General features: G+C 45.2%; 1 protein-coding gene across 1 annotated transcript; it reads left to right on the plus strand.

Moving 5' to 3' along the window:
* Positions 1–1,839: 1,839 nt before the first annotated feature.
* On the plus strand, positions 1,840–25,675 carry RIPK4 (receptor interacting serine/threonine kinase 4). Its single transcript, XM_075099507.1, has 8 exons — positions 1,840–2,084; positions 9,641–9,932; positions 17,599–17,747; positions 18,546–18,595; positions 19,684–19,842; positions 20,721–20,827; positions 21,347–21,599; positions 22,521–25,675. The coding sequence occupies exons 1-8, from the start codon at positions 1,903–1,905 to the stop codon at positions 23,696–23,698; spliced, it is 2,370 nt and encodes a 789-aa protein (XP_074955608.1). The 5' UTR covers positions 1,840–1,902; the 3' UTR covers positions 23,699–25,675.
* The last annotated feature ends 359 nt before the right edge of the window (positions 25,676–26,034 follow it).

The raw sequence follows: 26,034 nt of genomic DNA on the forward strand, positions 1-26,034 counted from the left end.
GACTATTCCTGAGAATTCCAGAGAATTTCCTTGCCACCTTCTTTTTCTGCCTCTTGAAGACAAGCTCTTCTGGTGCCCTTTTCCAGCCTTCCTACACTTCACCTACTAAAAGCTCAGAGGTTGGGCAGCTAGTTCTCTAACCACCTTAAATGTGAATTTTGTTCAGACGTAGCCCTTTTGAAAGTAGTTAAGTAATTGAAATTCTCTCAGATGAGCTCTTTCCATGTTCTACCATGAGCTGTCACTCATTTGTTGCTGGTGTTTGTTGAATTAATTCTCGAATCACAGTGCAGGTAGGAGGTATGCAATCTACTTCTTGCTTCAACTCAACTAAGCGCAAGTTGGGTTTCATCTAACTTGCGTAGTTTTACAACTTTCACCATCTTCCCAATGAAACAGGTGTTTGAATGACAATGTATCATTAGCGGAATAAAATATCTGGTGTGCTGTTTGGCACAAAGTCATGCACACCTCCAGAAGATAGTGTCTCCAAGGCCCCGGTTCTCCAAATTGCTTCAACTTCCTCAGAGCTGCTTGTGAGCACGGCAGTCTCTCCAGGCTGATCCAGTCACAGCTGAAGTCCAAAATCAAAGCAAGGAACAAGTTAGGATGATGGCCAGGAGAAGGTCAGAGAGAGGTGTACTGTTGGGTCACACAGGTGGCCTAAGGGCTTGTCTCTACACACAGCTATTTCTTATTCCTGATTTATTTATACATGTCCTCATTCAGACTAAGCCATTGTTTAGTTTAATCTGGAGTAAATTAAGCAGGAACAAGTCTATGTGGAATAAAGCCCTGAGAAGAGGCTTGATGTCCCATGTCTTTTGAAAGTAATTAAATGCCTCTATAGATACTTTTTAAATGGAACTTTGCAAAGACAAGACCGACTACTGCTATTATCTTAGCTTTAAAAGACATTGTCCTCTATCTGTTGCCTAACCCACCAGATTAAACGATCATACACTAACTGCCGAGAACAATCAACTGAAGTCTGATATTCACTATAACAAGCAAACACAAGCTTTTATAACCTTTAGACATGTGATAAGTGTGAAGGTCGCCGTGCAGGTCGGAATAGCCTCTCCACCATCACGTTACGTACCAAAGGTCACAGACTCCTTCCTTCCAACTGCAGCATCTCAGTAACAGAGTAAGACCCTTTATGCACTGGTCCGAGCCCTGTGGTGCCTGCGATTAGATCTGCAAAAGCGTTCTGCCGCTGGGATCATCAAAGCTCCTAGTCCCACAGGCAACTAAAAGCCAAGGACACATTGGTTCTTGGCACTACAACTTCCCAGAGCCCAAGAAAGCCCTTGCTTCGGAGCGCGCCTGGCCAGCACCGGCCACCGCCACCGGAGCAGGCTGGCCCGAGTTTCGCAGAGCCGAGCAGGGCGTGCAGGTGAAAGCTTTGTCCTCCTTTGCCGAAGGGACGCGGCCGGCGGGGCCCAGAGCAGGCCCTGCACAGAAGCAAAGGAAGGAACGTGTTTGCTGCTGCTTCCCTCCCCTCTTTATTTAATAACTTAGCTGTCGTAGCACTCCCCTCCTGCCCCATCAGCCTGGGGTGCGGGTGCTGCACCCCGCCGCCAGCCTCCGGCCCTGCCGCCACACGGGAGCTGCCCGGGGGAGATGAGGGGCTGCCCTTTGTAGATGTCGGGAGGAGCAATGGTGACATCTGGCCGCCTACCCAGGGGACAAGGAGGGCGCTACGGCCCTTGGGGCGCTGCCTGCGCCCCGGCTGAGAGCGGGACACAGGTACCCGCTGCCGGCGGTGGCGGGGGGTGACGGGCCCGCCCCAGGAAATGACGCCATCCCGCCCCCCCTCCCGTCACACCTGACTCACCTGGGCGGGCGGCGGCGCTGCTCTGCGCACCGCGGTGCCGGGCGGGCGGACGAGGGGCAGCTATGGCGCGGGAGAGCGGGTCCCCGTGGGCCATGGGACTGCTGAAAACTTTCGAAGAGAGCGAGTTCAGCAGCTGGGAAAAAATCGGTTCGGGGGGTTTTGGACAGGTGTACAAGGTGCGTCACCTCCATTGGAAGACCTGGCTCGCCATCAAGTGTTCGCCCAGCCTCCATGTGGATGAGAAGTAAGGGGCGGTGGGGACGGGGGAGGGAGGGAACGGGGCAAGCGGCTCTCTCCCGCACCGGAGGGTCCCTCTCCATGTACCTCGCAGCCTTCAGTAGCCCCGCGGCTACCTGCAGGCGGGTAGCCGCGGGACGAATGAGGGCTCCCCGATCTGTAGCCCAGCCCCGTTCCGGGAGCCCAGAGTAACAGATTTTGGGAGCCTACTCGAAAAAGGACAAACCAACCCAGCCCTGTGCTAAACACAGCGGGAGCGCTGTGGCTGCAGCCTGTCTTGCAGCCCTGTTTACCTACAGCAACAGCGGGTGTGAAGGTCTGACTAAACCCAGCAAAGAGAGCTGTACAATTAAATATTCCCTAAGCAAATGTGGCCTTTGCCACACTTAGGTGAAGCCCGCACCAACATCTTTAGTTATATCGTACGTAAGGGGACTGGCCTCCCTTAAAGAATGAGCTGTGTTACTTAGCCACTCGCAGCAGCTCGGGAAGAGCCGCCGCTCGGCTGCAGTGTAGGTCTTGCCTATTCCCTCGGAGCCGTTCGCAAAGTATTTTGCCCTGCCGTGGTTGTGCGTGTATTGGCTTGCACTGAAGTGCTACGCCTGCTGCAGCTCCAAAGGTCACCGAAGGCAGTCCCGAACGGCAGGCGCCGGAGTGGAAATGCCAAATGGGACCTGGGGGCTTCTCAGACGGGCCGTGTCTCTCTCCAGTCATCTCCCTACCTTGTAAAAAGCCAGCCCTTTAGCTTGCATTTGCAGAGGCGTTAGTTCTGACTCCCGTGCGGTAGATGCTGGTGGGGCGAGCAGCGGGCTCGGCGTGGGGGGTGTTGGGGAGTGGGTGCTGCAGGGGCGGGCGTGCTTTCAGGACTGGATACTGAAAGGAGACATGCTGGGAAATACGTTCCCTGGCTTCAGTTCAGGGCCAGCGCTTCTCCCAGCACCTCTGCCCAGGACGTGTCCTCACTGGGTAGTCCAGGGTGGAGCCGTGTTGTATCGCAGGTAAAGATGCCGCATGGCGAGAACCCCCTCCAGCTCACTTGCCCTCCATGATCGGCCCATGGTGGAGGACGATCAGCTACACCGTGCTTACACGGTCTGTGTGTGATGGGGGCCTATCGAGTGCAGCTGTGCTCTCCTAGGAGAGGAGAGCTGTCAGATGCATCTTTAGAAACATCCTTCTGTTCCGAGGGACAGTAATGATATCCCAGCAGGTCAGCGTTTCTGTGGAGGAAGGTGAATATGACCAAGTCACCTTCATGGAGATTTTCCAGCTCCACCTTGATCTCTGCCAACTCATGAGCTGATTCTGCGGCTCATTTTTTTGAGATGTGGGTTGGTTCAGTCACAAAAAGTTTCCCTTGTTGAGGTTCCTGCAGGAGGAGGGGGATAAATTGGCTCAAGATTGAAAATGTTTGTAAGCCCATCTTCTACACGATTACTAGCGCATCCTGCCTATTATCTGAATCCCTGGCTTTGCCGTAGGCATAGCTTATATGGCATAGTAAATAAGATAAAAACGTTCCTTGTTTAACAGGGGAGAGGGAGAGTTTAATATATGTATAGGGTAACTGCGCTGCCTGTGAGTAAACTCAAAGTTGCAGAGGCAGTTTTATTGGGTTAAGCTGCAAGCCCTCCTACCATTAAAACTTCAAAGTAGAGTTCAAACCCGATGCTTACTGAGGCCTAATCAAATGTGTATTGTAGCTGACTGATTTTGCAGTTAAAATTAAAACGGGTCTTAAAAAGGTAGAACATTTGTTATACTTTTAACTTGCAGACCACATTTAGAAATCTACTCAAAACGTAATTTTCAGTCAGAGACAAAGGATGTCGCCACCTATTGTAATATGAACAATTAATTTTGAGAGTTGCTACCGAATCTCTATTAATATTTTCAATGAGCAGTAGAGAACCGCCTGCCCCTCAGCAGCTATAAGGTGTGCAGATACTGGAGAGGCCATATGAACATGCAATGCACTAAACAAAAATGCCTTGAGAATTTGAGAACTTTAAGGGTGTGGGCTCCTGCAGCTCCTGGTTAATTTTAACAAACCGATCCTTGAAACACTAATGTGTTTGTTTTACTGCAGAATTTGTGCTGCAGATGTTTAAGGGGAGCAGTAATTAGAAATTGGAGGGTCCCTGGCCTTTAATACGGCTGCTTCTGCAAAATAAAGCTAAGTTGAATTGGTATATGCTTCTCCTTTGGTTCTTAGGCTGCTCTACCAAACCCCTTTTGGTAGCTGGTAACACTGACCCCCAAAATGACTTTTCACCTGAAAGTTTTGTAAGAAACTTGTGCCATTGAAATGGTGGGGTGGGGGACACGGGCAAAATAAAACACTACCTCTTTAGTTCACAGGTTGAAACAAGCCTGTGTAATTAGACTGTTAATCCAGGAGATTAACTTGACTAGATGTTTCTTGGAACCCTGTGAAGCAGCAGAGTTAGGAGAATTACCAGCAGCGTCGGATACATTCACTGAAAAACAGAGGCTTTTTCTTATTTATTTATTTGGTACCACATTAAGACGCTGTTTGTAATGGCTTGGTGGTGGTAATACTCTGTAGTCTCTCTTACCGTGTTTCTGCAGACAGAGTTTTGGAGTAATTCCCTTGGCAATTACCACACCATAGAGCCAAGTGGCCTCGAGCAGAAGTAAAACTGAACGTACAGCCAGAAGTGTTTTTACCTTTAAGTCCAAGCCCCCTCAGGTGATCGAGCCCTGTCCTAACGCCTTACTTGCTCTCACTTTCTGTCTGCTGTGATCACATTTCCTGCACGTGACTCGAGATGCTTTCGAGGTGGGGAAGCTTCAATCGAATCCTGAAGAAAAGAGTGTGTGACCCAGAAAGGTGGAGGAGCCTCTCCCCCAGGACTTGCAGTGGGGAGCGCAAAGTCTCTTCTCTTTACCCCTCTTGGCCAGAATGGAAATATGGTCTGGAGAAAAAGGGTGGTGAGCTCAGAGAAAACAACCTGTGGATTTCTGATAGCCAAATGTAAATGTGCAGACTATAATGAGTGTGAACGATGTAACAGTTCCCAGAGAAGGCTCGCGGGTGGGATTGACTATAGGGCATGGAGGTGGAAAGGTCTGCCTTCCTGATGGGGGAAAAAAATGAGCAAAGCCCTACAGGTACCTTCCTCTGCAGGGCTGGGATTTAGGAATGGAGTAGGACTTAGACATATGGGAAGTTTTAGAAATGCCTTGCTGTTAGCAGATGCTGTGTTATTTAGGTGATGCTGGTGAACGATGTCTGTTCTGGCAGTCTCTGGCTGTGTAGGTAGAACTTAATACTTGCTTTGTGCTTGTTAAAGAGTAGGGGTGAGCCTAGCTGTCCAGATTAACCTGTGACCCTCTCGTACCAGAGCTATGCAGCAGAGGTCTGCTAGCAGGGCTGAGATCTGTGTTAACCTGAAAGAAGGGATTTTCTTACGTTTTTTTTTTTGCCCCAAACATATTCTTCCCTGACCATGCAATGGTGGTTCTTTTCTTCTCTTATTCATGTTCTTCTGTGAGGATCAGCAGTGTGGATGTCATGAAAGCTGAACCCTGCAGAGCAGAGGTCACTGTATGCTCTTAAATATCTGCCATGATGCAGACAAGACAGTCCCTGAAAAAATTCAGGGGTGTTGTATTTTTGTGGACCCCATCTTCACTGCCAGCAGTTTATCAAGTGGTAACTTGCATTCTCCACTGGCGAACAGCATGGCTGTGCAGGGCTGGATCTTCCCTGGGCTGGGCTGGGAGAAGCCTGGCTGCTCTGTGCCTGGAGGTGGTTCACAGAACCAGCCCCATTACAGGTTTTCAGGGCTTTTTGAGTTTCTCTGGAGCAGCTTTAACTGCTCTGTCTCAGACCCCATTAGAGCAATGTGGTGGTAGTGGTGGGGGAATATAAAACTTCAAGGACTGCCTTGCGAGTTTAAAGTTGTCTTTTTATAACAGTGTTATCTCTAGGGCATAAAGATTGGATACGTGTAAACATGGATATAGTCATAATTCTTGCTGTTCTTGTGGCAGGGTTTGTGGTACAAGGGTTGGGCCCTGGGGAGTGAGGCAGTGGGCAGGAGTAAGTCCCTTGTGTCTCCAGGAGAATCCAAAGAATGCAGCCCTATCCATTTGGGGTCTGACTTTGAGTGGAAGCAGACAGCTGTTTTGGGGATGTCAGAGGTCCCCCATTCATGTAATAATTCTGGTGGCTTTGAAGATGGGTGATCTGTCATTGATTTCTCTGACAGAGGTGCTGTCTGGCACGGAACCTAGTGCTAGATCTCTTGTAGTGTGTGCCCCCATCTTCTAGTACTGTTATAGGGGGAAGTGTATGCACCCCATGATTTACATGAGCTCAGCTGTCCTGTGTGCAAGCTTTTTCTGTTTTTGGTGGTTTTTTTTTTAATTTTGATTACCATAATGTTAGGATATAGTACTAGAGGGGGAGGGGAATGGAGCCAAGATGGTTAGAGAAGATAATTCTGACTCTTTAATTGTGTGATGTTAAATAAGAAAATCTGTTATAATAGAGGCTAGCCCCATGCCTCTTGCCTGAGAAGCCTAATAAGGAGCTTTTCTTTTCTTCCGCTTTGGAGAGAAGTGTTAGTGCAGAATAATTTCTAAGCACTGGGAGTAACTAAGCAGCATATCCACCCCCACGCTCCACACACACCCCCCCACTCCCGCCCTATACTTTGATGTGTTAAATGTGAACTTGAAGGATACCTACAGCATTCTTTGCTGCAGCATTAGCAATGTGTATTGAGACAGTGGGTGAGCTGAGAAGCCTAAGAATCTTTTGAGTGCCAGTAGCACCTTTTGCTAAGGGAAAAGGAAAGGGAAAGACCTTTCATCTTTGCCTGTTGGAGGAGATATTGGTTTAACGAGCTGTTTGTGTTAATACGATTAATGCAAGGGCACTCCAGCACTTGGCTAATGACTGAGCTGTACTTTGATTCTGATTCAATTTTGAGCACTCTGAGTATGGGAAGATGCTAAAGGTGGCAATTGTTGTATGGGGTTTTTATTTAAACAGGCAAATTAGATAAAGGGCACTTGCCTGCTAACTAGTCAGTTAACTCACTTTACTGGGTCTGGTCCAAGAAGAAGGGAGCTTTTTTAATTTTGTTGAAACTGGAAAGTCTCTCTCCACTGAAGAGAGTGCCCCATTTTGAGCAGCTGATGCCTGTGATTTTGGTGATGCTCTCTGAGGCCGTCATTAGCACGGGAACCCCGTCCCCAGGAGTCTAGTGGTTCTTTTTAGGCTTTAGCTGTTGCTGTGTTCTTGCCTTGCCTTGGAGGGCTCAGACAGGTATTTTACATCCCTGACTCCAGAGCTCAGCCTGCTGAAGCCTGGTGAATTATGCTGGCTATGCATGTGGCTTGGGGGCAAGGAGTTGGTTGTGTTATTCAGAGGCGCTCCCTTCCAGCGTGCCAAAAAGCAAACTGGGTACTTGTCTACAAAGGCAATTATTTCACAAGAAAGTTGCTGTAGGGAGCAGCAGGAGCCAACATGGTTAACAAGGAGAAAAGATTTCCCTTATCTTTTTTTTTGTTTCTCCTCCTGGTGTATACATCCCTCTTAAACCATCTTTCAGTCTGATCTTGCCTCTGAAATAGGTCTGCTTCTTCTTGCTAGGCTAGACTCGCCCCTAGCATGAAATGTTAACTGCATTGAGTTATTGCAGGCTGCTACAGCTGGTGAGAAACAGGCAGCAGGCTGCATTTCCAGTCTTGTCTGGGCGAACATCGACTCTGCTCTTCCCGTAGCAGGCGAAGTGGAGGGGAAAGGGACGGGGTCACGGGAGTGTCCTAATGCGGTGTCTAAGGGCTAAATGACAGCTCCCAAAATCGCTCACACGTGAGAGCACTGAGGGTCCCTTGCAGGCTATTTTTCAGCACGGGTGGTGTGTGCTGCCCCCTGGGTCATCCAGGCATCGGCAGGAGAGGTGGGACACGGGAAGGGGAGACTTTGCTGCCGTAAGGTTGGACTTGGCATTTCTTTTTAGAAGTGGAGAGTTCTTCTAGCTGGCCTCGGACTTTAAAAAAAAGAAGTTTGAGCTGATAGTTCTGCCATGGCAGAGGCTCCCGTGGTGGTAACTGCCATCGCTTCTTAGTAGCAGAGGGCAGAAACTGTGGCTAGGTTAGGATCGGTCCTTGAGAGCTGAAAAACACCTGGGGACTGGCAGAGGGGACAGGCAGCAGAGCTTTCTGCCTTGCAGAGGGTATGAGCATCTTTCTTCTGATCAGTTGCCATCACAGTGAATGTTCTTGCTGAGCTTTACATTTAAACCTTGAGGTCTTCCAGGAGAGCTGGTCATCTCAAAACACCTGCGTGGGGTGGAAGAGTGTCAAAGCAATGCTTTTTTTCTTTTAAAGTAGGACTCTCAGTTTACCAAGGGTTTGTGTTAAAACTTTGTCCTATTAATTCAGGTGCTGCTCTCCATTACATAGTGTACACATCTTGGGCACGTTACAAGAGCTGTCATGTAATAAGAGAGGGTCTGTTCAGGAAATACTAACTGACCTCCCTGTGTCGTCTTTTGTGAATTGGTGGATAGCAGCAACGGTGATGCATCAGTACCCGTGGCCCCAGACTGCTCTGGGAAGTGCCCATTGTCACTAGTAATGTTGTTTTTGAGAGACTGAAGGTTTTTTTTATCTATCATGTGTGGACGTCTTTGTGGGCACAGTTGCCCTGGGGAGAGAACCCTTGTTCCCTCTTTCCAACTCAACACCCGGTGGGCCCTCACAGGCTGTTGCTGCCCAAAGGCCGTGCGTGAGGTGCAGAAGGGGGGCATGGCAATTCAGGGTCTTGACCTGGGATGCTGCAGGTTGGACTGAGTAATGCTTAGTGCTCTGCAGGGTCAGGCTAAAGCGACCCGTAAACAACCCAGGGGTGTTCATTACACGTGCTGGCGCTGGGCCTGTTACATCACCAAAAATGGCATGCTGGGAGTTTTCGGCATCTCCTGAAGCTGAGCCACCATAGTATCGGAGTCACCAAATTTGAGTTTTGAGGACAAGGAAGCTTTTGCTGTGTCCCCGTAGCTACAGCAGGCAGCTTGCTCCTAAATGGTGGGTCCCAGGGATTCATCTCCCAAGGCCTGGCTCTGTGCACTGGCAGCCTGTGCCAGCAGGGCAGCTGAAGCAATGCTGTCCATGCTCACTCCTGATTAATGCAGTCTTATGACTCACAAAAAGTTAATGACTTTAGCCCAAGGAGTTACAGTGGTGGTAAATCTGGGTGCTACATGTACTGTCCTCATTCTGAACAGCACAGCACAAACATCAAAGCGGGGAGATGGGCTTTACTCTAGGGATATCTGCACTGTTGCAGTGTACAACTCTCCTGTGGCTCAGCAGCTGTGAGCTGCTTACCACTAGAAGCATAAAACAAAGTAAATGTGGAAGTGTGCCTGGAGTTACAGGCTGGTGAGATGTACCACGGTTCAGCCAAGTGATGATCATGAAATATGGTGTTCAGTTTCATTAAAAATATTTTGTGCGTGTTTGGGGGTGTGGGGGGAGAAACAGCTACTCCATCTTCACCATCTGCTCTCTTCTACCCAGGGAGCGCATGGAGTTATTGGAAGAAGCCAGGAAGATGGAAATGGCAAAGTTTCGCTACATCCTTCCTGTTTATGGCATCTGTAAAGAGCCGGTTGGCTTGGTCATGGAATACATGGAAACAGGGTCTCTGGAAAAGCTCCTGGCTTCTGAGCCTCTGCCCTGGGAACTGCGCTTCCGCATCATCCATGAGACAGCTGTGGGGATGAACTTCCTGCACTGCATGTCCCCTCCGCTGCTCCACCTGGACCTCAAGCCTGCAAACATCCTGCTCGATGCCCACTACCATGTCAAGGTATGCACTGGGCACTCTGTGCCAGGGACCCACCTTCTGAATACTCTCGCATGGCTCCTGCCAAACTCAAAAGCCTGAGAGAAACCAGCAACATTCCTTCTGAATTAGAAAAATGCCCGCCAACCCAACTCCTTCAATCCCCAAATTAATCTACCTGATTTATGCACTATTTTGGTATATAAATAGAGGTAGAGTTAGGGACCTTGTGAGAACTCTCCTGAAATTTTAGGAGGGTACTAGTGTAGTGAACTCTGGTTTTGAGACCTAATGGGTCCTGCTATAAATTTTCTTGCAGTAGGGGCACGAGGCAGATGAGAACAGGGAGAGAAAAGCAGTGTGAACCTCTAAACCATCTGTCACTTCCACAGCTCGCAGCAGTAACCTTGTTCTGTCTAGGTCCTTCTAGCTTTGTATGTTCCACTAAATACCCAAATCTCATTTACAGCTGGACTCCAGAGAAGCCTTCCTAGAGGCAACTCAGTCTTCTTCTCTCATTTGCTCAGAGCATGCACAGTGAAGAATCGTCTCTGGCCTGACTGTTATGCATACCAGAGGTCACTTAAGGGAATTTTTGTGGCTGTATCAGCATGAAAATGTTATCCATTTCTAGAGTAAGCTAGCAAACTTGGCCTTCTCTCTTGGAGGTTCTGTTTTGACAGTGGGCTAAGGAGGTTGTGCTTGCTTTTGGATCCTTCCTTTTGGAGAGGAAAAAGACTGAAACACATCTTTTTTTCCTGGGTGTTTCCCCCCACCTACCCCCCCAAATCAGTGGCCAAACTCTTAACCATAGAACTGCAGGATTAATCATGCTGGCTGGCTGGCTGATATAACTCAGTACAAGTAGTCATAGATTTTTATCAGTGCCGTCATCCATCTGCTCCCTGTTTTCCTGTTCCCCTCAAACTGGCCAAATGGCTTTGGTCTTGTTGTACCATTCTAAAACTGAAGTGTTCATTAAATGAAAACATCTCTCCTAATGTCATGAGAGGGTTGGAGCCATAAGAGGTGTGTGCCTCTAATGAAATCACACCTGTGACAGTCAGCTTTTTTTACTAGGCCTCTTAGTGGTTTACTTCTCAGAAGGTTTTTCTTTCTGAGACAGGAGACGTCTGCAGGTGGTTCATGGTATTATGACCAGAACATCAGGGTCTGAACTGTTGAAAGTATATTCTCACACATTGGTGCTGAGAGGCCTTTCCTAAGTAATTATTTACCTAAAGTTTGTGCTTGCTTGCATAACTTCTTAAATTCCTGATTCTTGACTCATCCATGAGCCAAGCAAGATATGAAGGCTGTATTTTTCTCACTGTTCAGGAGGTTGAAATGCTGCCTTATATTCTGCCTGCTGTATAGCCTATATCTGGGTAGTGATGTAATACAAGGAGGCAAAGTGTGAAATGTACCAAAAATAAAAAAAGTGTCTGGTGAGATCATTGGTGACATCCCTAAACTGTTGCTACTCGCTCTGTAAATGAAACACATGAAGATCTTCGGACCCTTTCCATTAAGTTCAGAAAAGAATGGTCTAATCCAAACCTTTTCCCAGCCAGCAGCCTTTTACACCTGCAGGCGTCTTGGAAACCCCTCCAAGCAGCAAAGCAGACACAGGAACCTATATGCAAAATAAGAGATATACCTATTCTGTGAGGCGCCTCCACTTTAAAAATGTGGCCCCAAACCTTCTTTTTGTGTGATGTGAAACTTGTAATTAAATTTCAGACCCTGCAGCTTGATTTAATGTGCATTTTCTTGCTGGAAGGCTAATGGAGCCAATGATTGAAGTGTTTTTACTTTTAAATATTAGCATTAATTTAGTAGGTGACCTGTCCCTAATAGAATCCTAAGGTGAGTGAAGAGATGTTGCAGACTGCAAAAGAAGAGTTTGGAGGTAGGGAGGACTCTTATAAACTGTTTGCCCTTGAGCCAGGAAACAGACAGTCTTCCAGTGGAGCACATTAGAAATGCTTCTGTGCCACATTGCTAGTTAAATGGAAACACGCCATCCTTCTTTTACGAGCACAACGCTTACTGTAAAAACCCCAAGTGAGGATGATGACTAATGCAGTAGTGTTGCACAGAACTTACCATCAAGTGGGTGCCTCCATATCATAAAGCCGTCTCCTGTGTATTACATAAGTGTGTGGTGAATTTTGTTCTTGGGAAGATAATTAAGAGTACAGGATTAGCCTGAGCACTGAGCAGGGGTATAAATGGACGGATAGTAACTTTTCCAAAGGCATGTTGGGGGATTCCTTGGTGATTTTTAAATATATGTATATAATATGAACAATGCAAGGTAAGGCTTTGCTGTTTTTGGAGGGTGGATGCGTGCCTGCCTGCCTCCTCCCCTGCAAATGGTTGTGGAGCTCAGTACCGACAGGAACCCTAGCTGGGAGGTCTCTTTCCTGCCATGTCCTGCTCCATCTTGGTTGCCTTAAGCAGTGTGGTTTCCTTGGGAGAATTATTCCATACCCGGGCAGGCTTTGCTAGCAGGGATCAGCCTGCGGGTTTTTTTTCCTTAATGTCAGCCTGTTACTTCCATTTGTACCAACAAGATCCTCCCTGGCCCTTTCTCCGGTGTTCCATGTATACAGCCTGCCAATACTTACGGCTGTCTAACACCTAGTTTTTGCTTAACCAGACCACTTTGGTGAATCTATTTATGAGCTTGCTCTTCAGCTCTCCTGCCCTCTATATGCGTTCTGGATGTCTCCCCTGGGCTCCCTGTGATGTGGCAATCGCTCGCGGGGAGGTGGCGCTCAGGAATCAATGCCACATTCCAGTGCCCTGCTCGGATGTGATCTCTCCCCAGGGCCCTGGGTAGGAGAATATACCTCCCACAGGTGCAGTAATCTCATACCCTAACTTGTTGCCAGCTACCATGCCCGCATGCTCTCTCTATTGCTGCTTCCCAGGTTTCTTATCTTCAATATCTCATGGTTATGAGTGTTACTTTTTGTTCAGGTATTTAAAATGAAGTCAACCTGCAACTTAACACTTTTGGGCAAAAGCATTATTTGTAAGTTCTTGTTTCTCTTACTATCCAGCCTGTTTTTTGCAGCTCATCATCTTGTCATATATATGTGTGTACATACACACGCACGCATGCGTATATTTGTGGATATACACACACAGGCAAATCCTGCCAGTTGTTTTTCATCTCCCAGATTTTGTTTTTTAAAGAACTTGAATCAGGATGAGCTGGTCTCACCTGTGCACTGCTTTAAGCTCATTGTAGTTGCTTTTATTTTCTTCCCCCAGTGCTCCAGTTTAAACCAGCGTGGAGTGTGAAGTTTGCTGCTGTGTTGTGCTGTGCTGATGGTCTTACTAAACATGGATAGGTTGCCTCTGTGGTCTTCACCTTTATTTGCTTCGCTTAAAGAAAGGGCTGCAGAATTTCTGAGTATGGCATTAGAAGAAACCTAGTCAGAGGGCAAATTGGTTTATCAGAAAGCTTCTTGATGTAGGTCGTTAACTGCAGGTCGAAGTAATACCCAGAGGCCAGGGTGGTAAAGAGCAGTTGTCTCTTTTTATTAGACTAGCTGATGTAGTTAACACAGCTACTTTTCTTTATCAGCTGCAAATGTTCTTCTGTTACTAGAAATGAGAAGAGGCTTTCTTGTTTTGTGTGTCCCTTCTCCCTGTTTCCCACCCATCCTGATCAAGCCTTCCACGTAGGGCTGTTGTTACATGGCTCTTTAATCCCAGCCAACAAAGCTGTTTTTCACCTTGATTGGTTCTCTAATTGATCTAATTGTGGTGGCACAGGGGAGGGAATGAGACCATCCCTGTTACGGTAATGCAGATTTATGATGGATTAAAATAGATGTTTGACTGTGGCTTTGGTTTCTGCTGCTTCTGAAGAAAGCATTGCAAACATTGCACCTGAAACAGGTTCTGAGGAGTTAAGGTTTCAGGGCAGGTTGGAAAAGGATGGAAATATAGTCTGTTTCAGAAAGACTTCTTTTAGCAGCTAACTGAAGTGTGTTTATAAACACTGAAGTAAAGACGTATGTTTGAAGTGCAGATGCTGGTTGTGTCTACACTTGGAATTAGCTTTTATTCCTAATTTTGGGTCCAAATCTGTGACCCATGTAAGAGTCTTAAAAATTTCTGGCATTTCTTAAAGAACAAAATTAAAACAACCAGCCTTTCTTCCCTATCCCCAGAAAAAAAAAAAAAAAAACAACAAACAAAGCCCCCCCTACTCCAAAACAACCAAAAACCCTGTAGACAAGTGTGATGGCAGTCTCAATATCCAGGTGCACAGAGACTTTGGACAGAGATAAATACTGGATATGTCATCAGCGATTAAAAATTAATCTGATGGCTTTGTTATCTATTTGATGAAGAAAACCTTTTGGTGAACTCTGTCCCTTAGTCCATTGCAGTGGGTTCTTGAGTCTTATTTGCAGAAAAATGACAGGCAGCATCAGAAGCTGAGTGCATGCTGCCGGATGGCCTGTCAGGAGACATCAGTGAAAGCACTTTCCAAGCACTGATTTTGTCCCTGGGAGCTAGATCCCCTCAGTGTTTGGGAATAGCTGACTGTACTAACGACTGTAGTTACGTGAGCATATCTACTAGTTTTTAAAAAGAAAAAGGTCCAAAAAATAACTTCACGAACTCAAAGCATCTAAAACTTTGCAAGTGAGTGTTTTTTACAAACTAGAATGGAAATGTTCACGAATGACAGAAGCAGAGACAGGCCTGTGTGCTCAGTAGGATAGATTTAAAACAAACAAAACAGGAAAAAAAAAAGAAGGGGGGGATCTTCAGATCTTGGAATCTCCCAGTAAAGTAGGTGTTGCTGGGAAGTGGGCAGGAAAACATGTACAGCCCCCCTCCCCAGTCGCTACTCACGGGTTTGTTCTCATGCAGACCTTTAAAGAGCAGAGACCAAGTGAGCTGTCTGAACATGAACAATCCCACTGTCTGCGTGGGCTTTGGCCAGTGTTTTTTTTCCTTGTCTTTCTACCTCTTCACCACGTGTTTTGCATGAAGCAGTCTGTCGCCTTCATGTCTCCTCTTAACTCTGCTGATATTAGGTATGCTTTTGAAGCATGATGGGATCCACCTGAAATAACTGATGTGAGGAGTGAGATTACGGGTTCTGTCAGATTGTGGGGCAGGGCAGATCCTGGGGAGGGCTGCGAGGGTTAGCGGGGATGCAGAGGAAGAAGTGGGGAGAGGTAGGTGCCCCACTTTCACTGTCTTCACCAGCAAGGGTGCCTTGTGTTGCAGAACTAGGTACCTGGCAAGCAATTTAAAGGCAAAATAGGTAAGTTAAATGGCTGTGTCTTCCACCCACTGCGCAGTTCCCACTGACGTTTAAAGAAACTGCATGACTAAATACACCATGCAGTGTGGAAAATTTACCCTAAAGGAACTAATAAAAGCCACAAAAGCTGTCTGCAGAATCTTACTATTTTGTTGCAGCCTGGAAGATCATTCCAATTTCCAGTGCTTTCTGCAAAATTTGGTATGACCGAAGCTCTGCTCTACAGATTAATTTCCTATTAATTGGTGTAAAACCTAGTCCTTCACCGTAGGTAGGGGCCGGTTCCCAAGGTAAAGTTCTTGCTAGCCTGGGGGGTATACTATGTACCTTAGCAATTTCTTGGTTTGTAGGCTGAGACTGGGACATCTTCTATCTACCTACTGTGCCTAGCCTCCTGTCTTAGCCCCTAGCCTTAGATTCATGCAACATATCTGGTGGCTCTTAATGCAGGAGTGTCACTGTCCTGTCTGTATTTCATCTTTATTTCTTGACTTACACAGTAGGAAACCCGGTATTGTTTAGACAAAGAGGAAGGTGTATTACTTTAATTACACCTGCGTGCCGTATGGATTTCTTGAGGTGCATACGAGCCTCTGCTTCATGTTAATCAAAGGATAGCAGCGCTTCACCAAGTCGGATCTGTTCAGACTTGCAGCAGTCAGTTCCTTTATTAACCTGACATCACGGGCTCGTGTGATGTTGGGGCTGTGCTTTTGTTCTCCTGGGGAGCACTAAGTGCCCCAAACTCATGCAGCACTTCTTGGGGCAGTCAATTCAGCTCTTCCCAGGGTAAGCTGGCTTGCAAACCTGGGTTTCTTGACTATTTACTGCTTTCCTGGACTCCAATGCTTGGCTTGCTGAGGAGGCCAGCATGAGCTCTGAGAGTGTAGCCCTACCAGTGTGAGAAACTGTTCTTCCAGATGCTGGTTTCTTCCTCTTTTTCCCCTCTTTTTTTCCTTCTCAAGTCATTCTCATATTACACTACAGGTTTAAGATACAGATGGACAACAGGTTGGATATACCTGTGTGCTAGGGTACAGGACCTCTACAGCTCCTGAGAATGTCTCTGTTGAGCTCTTTGTCCCTGGGAGAAGTTCTTCCTGAAGCTGTGTGGGTTGCTTTGTTTTATGGCAAAGGGAGATTCCTCACATTTGAAGACCGATGGCTGTGTAGCCTGCCTGTTCTCCAGGAGGCTGAAGCTGGCAGCAGTTTCCTCCCTTTCCAGTAATGGATGCATGTTACAACTAGCTTTGTGGTATCTTCAGACAGAAACTTCTGAAAGTGGAAAGCTGGAGCCTATTTAAAAAAAAAAAAAAAAAAAGACAAGAAAAAAAGGTGTTTTTAATGATGCTTGTTGTTTTGAGAGAGAACTTTCTCAAAGGAAAAGCTGTGAAGATCAAAAGGGGAATGAGTCATTGAAAAACCAGAGTATTTATTAGATAAAAAAATATGTAAGTTGGGGCAGCGGGGGGGAGCGGGAGTGGGAATCTTATCTAACGTAGACAAAAATCAGTGGGCTGAGTGGTCCAAAAAGGCTTGACTTTTCTTGAAATTCCCACTTAGCATAATAGACATTTTTGACCAGTGAGAAATAAGTAAGACAAAGGAAATTCCTTGCCGATCTGTTTGCTTGATGATTGGTATGCCTTTGAGAGCAAATGAATGCATATTTTCTTGACACTTCAAATTAAAGTGGAGGTGTGTTTTCCTTTTTATAAACTTGCTGTCACTTGTTTTGTTCATTTCAGCTGTGTTCACTGCGTCACTGCACCAACTTGCTGTGTCTCCTAGTTGCCAAAAAGAATTCCCTCTGTGGGTTTTTGGTGTGTGTGTGTGTTTTGGTTTGGTTTTTTTTAACGCTTGGTGCCTCTGGTGTTGGGCTTAGTCCTTGCTGGCATGGTCAGTGTAACAGTAATATCTGACAGAACAATTCTCTTGCACTCATTGGAGAGCTCATGGTCTGAAAAGAGGTGCTCAGAACACTTAAATATAGCATACAATGTCAGGTTACATAGGGAAAGGGGGTGGCAGGACCAATAATTACATTAGTTTGCACTAGCTAAATTTGACTAGTTTTAAATTACAATAAATTGTCTTGACTGTGTGTTGTTTGCTATGTAATGGGCTAACATGCCGCTGCTTGCAAAAAACTGCTTGTCTTTTTTTTTTTTCCACCAGCTTAACCATAAAGAAAAGCCTACCATAGCATAATGCTTCCAGAGATGTTTTCTTAGCTTAGTATTTCTGAATGGCAGCTCACTATATATTTTGTTGGGTCATCCTGTTACATCTCTTATTCTTTACAGAAGAATTTTCATTAATGCTTCCAAAGTCTAATGGTCGCATGCACCTTCTCTTCTCCTCTTCCTTCTCCATTTTTTGCAGATTTCTGACTTTGGACTTGCAAAGTGCAATGGCTTGTCCCATTCCCATGACATCAGCATGGACGGCTTGTGTGGCACAATTGCGTACCTTCCTCCAGAGCGCATCAAAGAGAAAAACAGGTGTTTTGACACCAAACATGATGTGTACAGGTCAGCTAACTATGAAAACACTTAAAAGCACTTTAAATAATACTGTAAAACGAGCCCTCTTTTTCTGGCTATAACACCTGATGGAGCATGAAACCCTTAAATCTAGTTTGAGCCTCATCTTGCAAAGGGTCACATTTGCTTTGCTTTTTGCAAAGCCTTTGTCAGGTAGAGGCCTTTTAACAAACTGCAGCTGATCCTGGGTCTTGAGTGTTCCTATTCCAAGTAACATTTATTAGCCACTGGCATGGGAGGCACTCTGCCCACCTTTAATTTCCCCATCAAAAGGTACACCCTGACCTACTGTTCGAGTCTGTGACAAAATTCTTAAGTTATCTTCAGTGGATTTCATCACTAGGTCTTTGGGGGTTCTTTCATGGTAAGGTTATTAGGAAAAGGAAATCATAGCTGTAGATTAAAAGATATGTCGTATTCTAAATGGAATGCATTTCTTAATAGTGTCTTGCAGGGTAGAAATATTAAATAAAATCCACAGTGATGCTTTGCTGCTGTGTGATTTTTGTCAGTGTTGGTCTGGAGTCGTCGGTAAATGTTACCAAGAATTCAGAAGCCTCCAGCAAGTCCGTATGTTTGCTGCCTCAGGTTCCTCTGTGCAAAAACTAGACTTTTGAATCATGGTTCTTGGCTGCATCTTGCTGTGTGTGTTCATCAACTGAATTAGATGCAGAAGTGTAGGACAAGGAAAGAGAACATAGGAAAATAAATTATACTTCTGTGAGGTTTTTTGCCTTTTTTCTTTTTAAAGCTTTTCTAGAAATTTTTTTTTGCATTTATTTGTAGCTTTTCCATTGTGGTTTGGGGAGTTCTTACACAGAAGAAGCCTTTTGCAGGTAAGTTCTGTGTATTGTGGGTTTTGTTAGAACTTTTTTCCTTTCTCCTACTGATAAGCACGCTTCCTGCCCCACCAGCCCCAGATTACATGTGTGTCCTGCAAATTCCTACAGTCTTGTGTGGTAGATGCTTTTAAGCTCTCAGATTCTGATCACAAATAAAAGTCCTCCTTTGTCCTACCTCGTGAAAGCAGAACCCATATTGCCTCGTGGGGGGCCTAGTCTGCGCCTTTTTGCTTCTGCTGGAGTTTGCTGCGCAGATCCGGATTAGTGTGTGGCCTGCGCAGACTTCTGACATGTTTGTGGCCAACGAGGAACAGCACAGAGCAAAGCCAACTGGCAGGCAACTGTGCTGTGTTCAGAAACAGCTTCTCTGTAGAGAGGTTCTGTAGTTTATTTGTAGATTGTTCTTTTAAAAAAAAATAAATTTTTTCCTTAAAAAAAAGCTGTCTGTGAGAATAAGCCTTGTCCCACCCTACAGTAAATGTACTGATCAACAGGCTGCTGTTTAATCTTTATGACTTTTCCTGTATATGTGACTAGCCTATGTATAGCAAGCATGCTTGGACAGGTTCCAGCCTACTATTAATTCTTCTCTGAGAGATTCCATTTAGCCCAGTGGCTGACTTCAGAGTCAAGAGCCACATTACTGCGCTGCTTGGTTTGTGTTGTTCTTTCACCTTTCTGAAAAATTCAGGTACCTGGTCTAAATAAAAGCTGTGGCTCAGTTTTTCTACAGCAGATATGGAAATACAAAGAAAGGCAGCAAAGAACTTCTTGAGGTTTTCTTTTTTTTTTTTTCTCTCCTTCCTTTGGTTCTGTGTCTTTTATGAGTGAAAAAAGAACACAGTCGCTCACTGACAATTGTTTTTAACTGGTACATGGGACGTAGGTGTTACTGCATTGACGAATGTACTGTGGGAGAATAAGACCAAGTTCTTTTTCCCTGTTGATAAAAGAAAGCACTCTAAATCTAAAAAATTGCATCAAAACAAAGTTTCAGCCTAATACGCTGTTAAGGCTCTTAGACAAAAGAGAAATCATTCCTTTTGCTGAGAGATCTTAGTTTGTGTGCTTTTGTTTTACAGAGGAAAACAATATTTTACATATTATGGTAAAAGTAGTTAAAGGCCACCGCCCAGAGCTACCTGCTGTTTCCAAATCCAGACCTCATTCATGTAATAACTTGATCAAACTGATGCAAAAATGTTGGCAAGATGATCCTGGTGAACGGCCCACATTTCAAGGTAAGATTTCCTCGTAACTTGGCTGCCCATTTATTCTTCTGTGAGTCACGTTATTGCTCAGGACTCTGTTAATCCCTGGGGTAAATGCTGTGAACCTCTGTGACAGAATAAATAGAGCACATTGTATGGTAGAGGCAATGATACAGGCCACTTATTCATTTGTGGAGGAAGGGATTATCTGGGGACAAGTCTGACCATGACAGTGTTATGTAAACACCTGTACTGAATCAAAAGATCCATTTAGCCAGAAATTATGTTCATTTCTGACTGTGTGTATCAGGGCATATGCCAAGCTGGAGTCGGTGTGGTTTTCACAAATCCAAAGCGTTGAAAGCCCTGGCTCTTAACATTTACTGTTGTATGCTGAGGAATTGAATTGTTTTCTTGTAACAAAACATTTTTTACCATCACTTTTCTGCCAATAAAAGGCAGCTTGGGTGAAAGGCTTGAACTTGCCCAAAGCACCTGTTATGAATTCAAATGTGCAGAAGAATGTAGCAAGTGCTATCTCAAGGTAGCTTCATTTAGCATTAATGGGAGAGATTTGCCTCTCTTCCCTCTCCCTGTGCCCCAAACACGTGTCGAAATCTGCCAACACTAGACTGGTTCCCATTTCCTAGTCCTGCAGTGTAGCCACCATGTAACACCAGTCTGGTCTGAATGTGAAAATTATTTGCTCAGTCAGTCCTATGCGCTCTTTGCTTAGCTGCCCACTTGTACCTACCAATGAGGTGCTAGGTGGAATAGTCAAAACTGGAGTCTTTCTCCCATGGTATCTCAAAACTGTTAAGCTCTAATGATAGAGAAAGGCAGCAGGGCATCTCAGAAAAGTCTCCTACTAAAAAGAAACCCAAAACCTTCTCTTGCTTTCTTCAAAGAGATAACTTCAGAAACAGAGGCCCTTTGTGAAAAACCAGAAGATGAAACAAGAGAAATTATAACTCAGGACCCGGACACCAAGAATTCCCCAGAGCAGCAGCCTGAGGTATTTTCTCTTTCTGCCTCCTGTTCAAGCACACTAGGTTTTTCAAGGAACAGGTTCCTCTGTGACCTGTAGCTTCTCAAGCAACCTTCTCTTTACTGCTTTTGAGAACCTTCTTGCCTGATAGAAGTGGGCCTTGATGATGGGCTGGAATGCAAAAGTGACAGCAGATGCATAGTCCAGCTCAGGAAAACCTCAGTACGGGACTGAGTGCAAGTGGATCTTAGACTGTTGAGGGAGAGCAGGACAGTTAGGAAATAAAGGCTGGAACTACGTGGGTGTGACTGATCTTTTAATAAACGCTGTAGACAGAAGAGCTGTGTGGCTTTAGTGGCTGTGTTAGTACTGATGAAAGCTGCTGTCCTGCATCCGAAAATTTTCAGTGACCTTATTGGTAGGTTTCATTTAATATGAAGAGTGCTTAAAGGATACCTGCAAACTAACTTATGTTTCTTCCTGTAGGGCCTCATGCTCAGTTTTCTGTTTAGACCTTTCTAAAATGTTTGTGTGATTTTCTTGAAGGGGATGTCTGCATTATCCCAGCCAAAACAGGATCCTGCTCTCCCATCAGTTAAGGATTACAGTCTCTCAGAGTTGTTGTCCCAGCTGGATTCGGGGATTTCACAGACTATGGAAGGCCCTGAAGATCTCAGCCGCAGCTCTTCTGAGTCCAAACTTGCCTCCAGTGACAAGCGGCTTTCAGGAGTTTCATCTGTAGATTCAGCTTTTTCATCCAGAGGCTCTCTTTCCCTTTCCTTTGAAAGGGAGAGTTCAGGTAATGGTCAGGTTTCTCTTTGTTGTTTTTCTGGGGTTGTTTGGACTGGGGCATGGGAGTCAGTGGATTGGAGAGTAGTCATAAAAAGAATAGCACTCTAGAAATCACTGTTAGCCTTGCTTTCTCTGGCTGTCAGCACTACAAATTTGTTTACTGGAGGTATTTATTTTAAAAAAGAAAAAAGAGTAAGGTGGTTCCCAAACATGAGCAAATGAGAAATAATAAATCTCATTTACTTTTCAAAAGAAGTGACCTGAATTTCCATCAAAGTAATTACAGAGTCAATCATGTAAAGGTTGGTTGGAAGGGAGGTCACCTAGTCCAGCGTCCCGCTCAAAGCGGGACTAAAGCTTTGACCCAGTCAGGTCAGCTGAGTTTGTGGCTTTTTCAGTTATACTAAGCCACCTTCTCAGCAGCACCCATGAACATTGTAATAAAGACCCATGCTGTTACATACCCAGCCCTCCCTTTGCAGTCCAGTGCTGCAAAAAGCAGGCATCTATTTTCCAGTTACGCAAACAATGATTAGTGCAGAGAGATCAACCACAGCATCCTTAGTTCTTCATTTCACAAGAAACAAAATAAGAGTAAGCGGGGCTCCAAATCTGACCTGAAATTGTTCTGAAACTACTGTGGGGGGCGCAGAGAGCATTTCTTTGCAGTGAAGTCATTGCTGAATATGATGGTGTCTTTCTCATAGAATCATAGAATGGTTTGGGTTGGAAGGGACCTTTAAAGGTCACCTAGTCCAACCCCCCTGCCATGAGCAGGGACATCTTCAACTAGATCAGGTTGCTCAGAGCCCCGTCCAACCCAACCTTGAATGTTTCCCGGGATGGGGCATCTACCACCTCTCTGGGCAACCTGTTCCACTGTTTCACCACCCTCATTGTAAAAAATGTCTTCCTTATCTCCATCTAGATATTGGTACTACAGACATACAGAAGAGGAAGCTAACGGAGGCCATTTTAACTGGAGATACCAGCAAACTGATGAAGATCCTCCAGCCTCAAGATGTTGACATTGTTTTAGATGGGAACTCCAGTCTTTTGCACTTGGCTGTTGAAGCTGGTCAAGAAGAATGTGTCAAATGGCTCCTCCTGTACAACGCTAACCCTAACCTCACCAACAAGAAAGGATCCACCCCTCTTCACATAGCCATTGAGAAGAAAGTTAAAAGCATTGTGGAGCTGATTATGGCTAGGAAAATCAATGTTAATGCCAAAGATGAGGATCAGTGGACTGCTCTTCACTTTGCTGCCCAAAACGGGGATGATTTCAGCACCAAAATGCTGCTCGATAAGAATGCATCCTTAAACGAGGTAGATTTTGAAGGCAGAGCCCCCATCCACATAGCCTGTCAGTATGGCCAAGAGAATATTGTGCGGATCCTACTGAGAAGAGGTGTTAACGTGAACATCAAAGGAAAGGATGACTGGGTGCCACTGCACTATGCTGCCTGGCAAGGTCATCTCCCCATTGTAAAGCTTCTGGCCAAACAGCGGGGTGCAAGCGTGAATGTGCAGACCGTGGATGGACGGACCTCGCTACACTTGGCCGCTCAACGAGGACACTACCGTGTCGCTCGCCTTCTCATAGACCTGGAGTCGGATGTCAACATACAGAATGCGCTCTTGCAGACTGCGCTCCACATAGCTGCTGAAACCGGCCACACAAGCACGTCGAGGCTGCTCCTTAAACACGGTGCAGACATTGAGGCAGCAACAGCAGAAGGATACACCGCTCTGCACTTGGCATCTCGCAGCGGCCATTTAGCAACAACAAAGTTGCTGATAGATGAAAGGGCCAGTGTTCTAGCCAGAGGCCCTTTAAATAGGACAGCGTTACATCTTGCTGCAGAAAACGGGCACTCTGAAGTAGTAGAAGAACTTATCAGTTCAGAAAATGTCAATGTTTCTGACGATGAAGGGTTGACAGCTCTTCATCTGGCTGCACAAGGAGGGCATACAAAAACAGTTGAGGTTCTTCTGAAGCATGGAGCACACACCGACATGCCAAGAACCACATGTCAGACCCTGCTACAGCTTGCTCAGCAGAGCAGTAATAGTTCAATTACTGTGTTGTTAAGTGAGACTTAAGCAAAAGGTTCAAACCTTGCTACCTTTTCTACCTGGTGCAAGAAGGCTGCTGTAGCTTGATTTGTGAGGGCCTTCTCCAGTTGTGCAGCGACCCGCTCGTCAGCAGTGTCAGCTGATGGACCAAGGTGCAACCAGCAGCAACCACTTGTATTTGAAAGTGTGATGGACAGCTCAAATGGACTAAGGCCAGATGTAAGGCTAAGAGCTGGAGTCTGCCACGCTGTGGTCTCTATCAGTTGCTCTGCATGTGCCTGCCCTGTCTGTGTATTGACATTCCCCTTCCAAGGATGTTGTGAGAGAAGGATGCAATTTGTGGGTTTCCCCCTTGCTTTCTTTTTATGCATCAAACTAATTTAAGAACTAACATTCTGGTTGGTTTTTTTTTCTTAAGGGGAAAAAAAAAAAAAGGATGGCATAAATTCCTTATATATTAGAGTGGTCTATATTTTAGGCTGAAAGCCTCCACTGTAAAATAAAGACAACACAAATCTGCTTGAAATTAATGCAAGAGATGCTATTTAAGATACAGTTAATCGTGTTTCAGTGTCAGAAAGCACTCTGTTTAATGGAGATGTTAATTACAGATTTCCATATGGCCAAATTGATGAGGCAGGCATATTAACAAGGCAGGATCTTAAAAGTACATAAGTAGAAGTAAAAGCTTAACACTGGTATCTTCATATACAGTACCACCTTGTATGTATTTTAAGATCAATAAACTGAACTAGGTGCTTAGTGGTTTGTCTTAAATGAAAAAGTCAAAAGGTAAAATTCATGCGGGACTGTAACTGGATGGTATATTCTAATACCATTGTACCAATTTGCAAAACAATGTTTGGAGGGGCTGATGACTTGACTGATATACTGTGTATATAGTATTTCTACCTGTTGTATGCTTTTTTTCTACTGAAGAAAAATAGATTGCTTAGAGTGGGTATGTTTTAATACACCTTTTAATTTCACTCTTTTCAAAGTTAAAATATGATCTCTTATTAATAAAAAATTACGTCCCATATCTGTCTGTATGTTGTAGTTGTTAAAGCAACTGAAAACCCATTGACCAGCAGCAGCACCCAACTGTAATGTGTTTAATGATGTTGAAGCCCAGACTGTTGACATGTAAGGCCATCCGCAGTTTTATGTTCCCCTTAGCTTTTATATGGAAGGTAAGGACCTTGAATAAATGGGAGGTGTGGTCTACAGAATAAATTTATAGAATAAAACCCCATATAACCTAGCCTAGCCTTTATGTGCGTAACATGTTAATGTACAACTGTGATGCTTTCCTCTTATGCTGTAGCTGTTCAGGAAGTTTAGTTTTGTTTTCTACCTTGAAGCCAAGTCAAATGTTTTTTGTATCTTCACTGTTGACTGGTGAGCTGCTGCCCAGACAGGTACCTCACTTCTCCTCGGTGGTATGTTCCCACCAGGCATGATCACGAAGCAAGCAGCAGTGGTGTGCTTTGTTCCCACGTCCTCCGACAGGAAAGCTGCTCCAGCTCAAGACCGTTTTTGCACGTACCTGATGGCAGAGATGTTAATGCAGTGCCACCTCAGTATCTGATTTTAGAGGTTGAAGTGCTCCTGTGGGAAACTAGGCCCATGGAAGTCAATACTTTCTTAGAAATCAAAAACCAGCCTCCTGTCATTGGAGATGGTAGTGGCTGAGGGTGATAAGCAAAGGAGGATGGGTGCTTGCAGAGAGAACAGGGAGGCTGCTGCTGTTTGATACTGTTCCTGGCTCTGGGTAGGTACATCTTATGTACCTGTATGCAACTCCCCTAGTTCAATTTCTTGAATTTAAAGACATTAGGCAGTTAGCGAACTGAAACTGTGTTAAAGAATAGATGGTGAAGCCATGCTTGTGCCAATAGATGGAGGTTGGTAAGTAGTATACTGCTTTGTAGAGCATGGCAGTCACAGCAAGCTTCCTAAAGGTGCTGACAGTGAAACTTCTCATTAAACAAACAAAACTGTGATTTTTCTTACGGCTTCCTTCAACTTCTTTTGAGACCAATAAGGTTGTCATGTTTCATTAAGCTGTATTTAATCAGTCTCTCTTTATAGGAAATTCAACCACAGACCACTTAGTCTCAAGGCCTGTGTCACTGTGATTAAACACTTGGCCTAGCCTAGCACACGCCATTCCCTTCTATTTCAAAGTCCTCCAAACAGTGAGGTTTGAGATACTTCCATTCCAGCGGTATTTGCCTGAACTGCAAAAGAGCTGTAAGCCCAGGTAACAGCAGTCTTGTGTCTACTAATAAAGGTGGTGCATGCCAGCTAGGCAAGGCGAAAGTACACTTATAAAATGCTTTTAAAACAGCTCAAGCACT

The sequence above is a fragment of the Phalacrocorax aristotelis genome, chromosome 1 (assembly GCF_949628215.1).
Source record: "Phalacrocorax aristotelis chromosome 1, bGulAri2.1, whole genome shotgun sequence".
Classification (NCBI taxonomy): domain Eukaryota; kingdom Metazoa; phylum Chordata; class Aves; order Suliformes; family Phalacrocoracidae; genus Phalacrocorax; species Phalacrocorax aristotelis.